Source organism: Populus trichocarpa, chromosome 15 (assembly GCF_000002775.5).
Source record: "Populus trichocarpa isolate Nisqually-1 chromosome 15, P.trichocarpa_v4.1, whole genome shotgun sequence".
NCBI lineage: Eukaryota > Viridiplantae > Streptophyta > Magnoliopsida > Malpighiales > Salicaceae > Populus > Populus trichocarpa.
Genome location: NC_037299.2, coordinates 10,833,031 through 10,835,953, shown reverse-complemented (window position 1 = coordinate 10,835,953; position 2,923 = coordinate 10,833,031). Strand labels below are relative to the sequence as shown.

General features: G+C 39.2%; 1 protein-coding gene across 1 annotated transcript; it reads left to right on the top strand.

Annotated features, from left to right (window-relative positions):
* The first annotated feature begins 235 nt into the window (after window positions 1-235).
* Window positions 236-2,923, top strand: LOC7453799 (U-box domain-containing protein 33). Its single transcript, XM_002322161.4, has 5 exons — window positions 236-1,184; window positions 1,739-1,857; window positions 1,944-2,062; window positions 2,328-2,524; window positions 2,616-2,923. Exons 1-5 carry the CDS (start codon window positions 929-931, stop codon window positions 2,642-2,644), a joined length of 720 nt encoding a protein of 239 aa, XP_002322197.3. The 5' UTR covers window positions 236-928; the 3' UTR covers window positions 2,645-2,923.

The window sequence follows — 2,923 nt, the reverse complement described above, 5'->3', positions numbered from 1 at the left end:
GGAGCAAATTGACATCTCCTGATGTTTTTTGCACGGAGAGTGAAAGACAAGCACCGGAGAAGGGGTGCCCAGGTCCAAATTCTTGTATGTGTACTCAGGGCCAGTCTTTAAAGAACTTCGTCTATGCCCACAAAGCTGCTTAAAATATTTAAAATCAACTTGGAATTATCTGCACAAGAAATTATCCTCCTAAGATGGTGGAATATTAGAATAAGAACCCAGCCGAATTGTTGTATTCTTGTAATTGGATGGCTGAGTTGTGCAGCACTTATGGAATAGGACACTCCTGGCAGACGAAGGTGCAGAGAGAAAAAGAGACCCCTTTTCCCAATACGAAACAATCAGTAGAATGCATTGAATCATCCTTTTCCATCTACGGGGTCGGTTAAAATCCAACAAAGATTTGCTCTTCTTTTTCCATTCCATGTTTTAAATCAAGAACAGAAGAAGCTGATCAATTAATTTAGAGCCTGGTTGTATGACCTCATTCATGCACGCTTTTTCATTGATGGCAATCTGAGGTGTGGTGTGTGCCTAACAATAGGTAAAACAAGGACTGTGTTTTCAAATGTGAGGATAGTACACGAGATGCTATCTTCCCAAAGTAAGGTCAATCCTCATGACAAGACACTCTGGAGGAGGGGAAAGCAAAAGGTTTCCAAAAGGGCTCTTAACAAGAGAGAAATGGTCTTCTGTGACATATCCAGTGGCCTACAATGCTTGACAAGAGAGAATTCCCTTTTCTTATTTTTCCGTTTACTTTGTGGCCTTGAGAGCAACGACCATTTCCTTTATAACTGCCAATATTTAACTAGCGGCAAAAGCTTGTTATCTTCGCTCTCAAAAAGACCACCCACCTATCTCTATCACATAATTTACGTTGTTGATTTCTGTATAATCTATGCTTGTGTGATTCTAAGAGTAAGAGATGGAAGAAGAGAAATATGTGCCGGCAAGTTCTATGCGGTACAGTGCACGAATCATGTCGCCAGAAATCGTAGAGATAGGGGATGATAGCAAGACTATTACTAACAGCATAGATGGAATCAATGATGATGTTTATGTAGCTGTTGGTAAAAATGACACTGATGTACTGAAGTGGGCTCTAGATCATGCTGTTTCACCTGGAGCTCGAGTTTTTCTTGTCCATGTTTTTCCTCCTCTGTCATATATCCCTACACCAGGTAAACCTTTATATCCTACCAGGTTGTTCATGTTGTCAGATTAATCGAGTTTAGAGGGATGAATTCTTGCTTCTCTGAGGAAGGAAAGATGACTGTGCTTCTTCCAGAGTGACCTGATGTAACGTACAACAACACATCTGATCAACTAAAATAATGAATATCTGCTGCTCAGGAGGTTACACTAGTCCATTACTGATATGTCTAGCATAACTATGTGATATGGATTTTGTTCTGAATTTCTCATATCAAAACCTTGGAATCATGGAGTCCCTATGTAGCAATTGACCATTTAAGAAGATGACTCGAGTCCACTTGTGGCCAGAACTAATGCAGGGGAAATCTGATTAGGAAAATCAGACTTTGTTATTGTGTGGACCATCATATATATTGATGACTTGAATCATCGGAGGTCATAAAGCTGCTAGACTGTATAGGCTATGTTTGACATGAACAAGTAGAGTTGTTTTCTCGCTTGCCACATCCCAATGTTGTGGAGCATGACAGGTTTAATTATTTTGCAGTGCTTTAAACTCTTTTTAATCGTTTGTTGACAGTTGGAAGGTTATCAAGGAGCCAATTAAGTCAAGATCAAGTGAGATTTTACATTAATGAAGAGAATAACAGAAGGAGGAACCAGCTGCAAAAATACATTCGCCTGTGTGCCAATGCCAAGGTGCGGATAATGGCAACTCTATACTACTACTCAATAACTCATCATTCACCAAGACCATTGATACCAGAACTTGTTTCGTTTGACAGGTGACAGTAGATACAATGCTGCTGGAGAGCAATCTGACTGCCAAAACTATTCTAGAACTCATTCCTGTTCTCAACATCACCCACCTTGTCATGGGAAACAAACGCCTACCTCGCTCAAGGTGCAGATGCTTGTTTTCTATATAACCCCTCATAACATATTTGTTGTGCTTTCTGAGATTTGAAAAAATCTAGATTGTAGCAGACAAAGCTGTTCATCCGAGTGCCAATTCGCTCATATTTCACATGGACTACAAGAAGGCTATTTAATCCGCTCAACCAATCTATGCTAACGAATAAACTAATCGATGAGCTTATTGTCATATGCTTGCAGATAGACGTTAATAGTCAACAATCAATTTAATGATTTCACCTCCATCCTTGCAGGCTGCTAAGGAAAAAGTTGGGAAAAGGAGAATTTGTGAAGAAGAAAGCTCCAGACTATTGTGAGGTTAGTATTATTCATAATGGAAAGAAGATCATGGATGGTAAGGATGGGATAGAGCCAGTGTCATCCTGTGCCCGAAGACCAGATGTTATCCGCAGCTCTGCTAACAAGTTTTTCAACCTTCCATGTTTCCCAGGCAAGTTGAAAAATGGATAGCATTAATGCTTACATTTTTATAGTTTTCTATCAGTTTCTACGAAGAAAATGACGTTTCCTGTCTCATCCAGTTTGTAGGAACATGGTGATGGATTCTTAAGATTTTATCCAAAACAGAAGAAGAAGAAGAAGCAGCCGGCAATATGGAAAGACCAGCAGGAGCAACCCAAAAACTCTCAAATCAAGGTGGAAGCTGAAGGAAACAGACTCCCGGTGGCTACCATTTTTTTGAAGACTACAACTAACACTATATTAATTTCCGTGTTTGTACTAAAAAAACATATTAAATACAAAGATGTAATGTAAATCAAACCAATGAATGGAATAAGTCGAAATCCTCATATATATATATATATATGATTCCCTTCTTTCTTGGTTT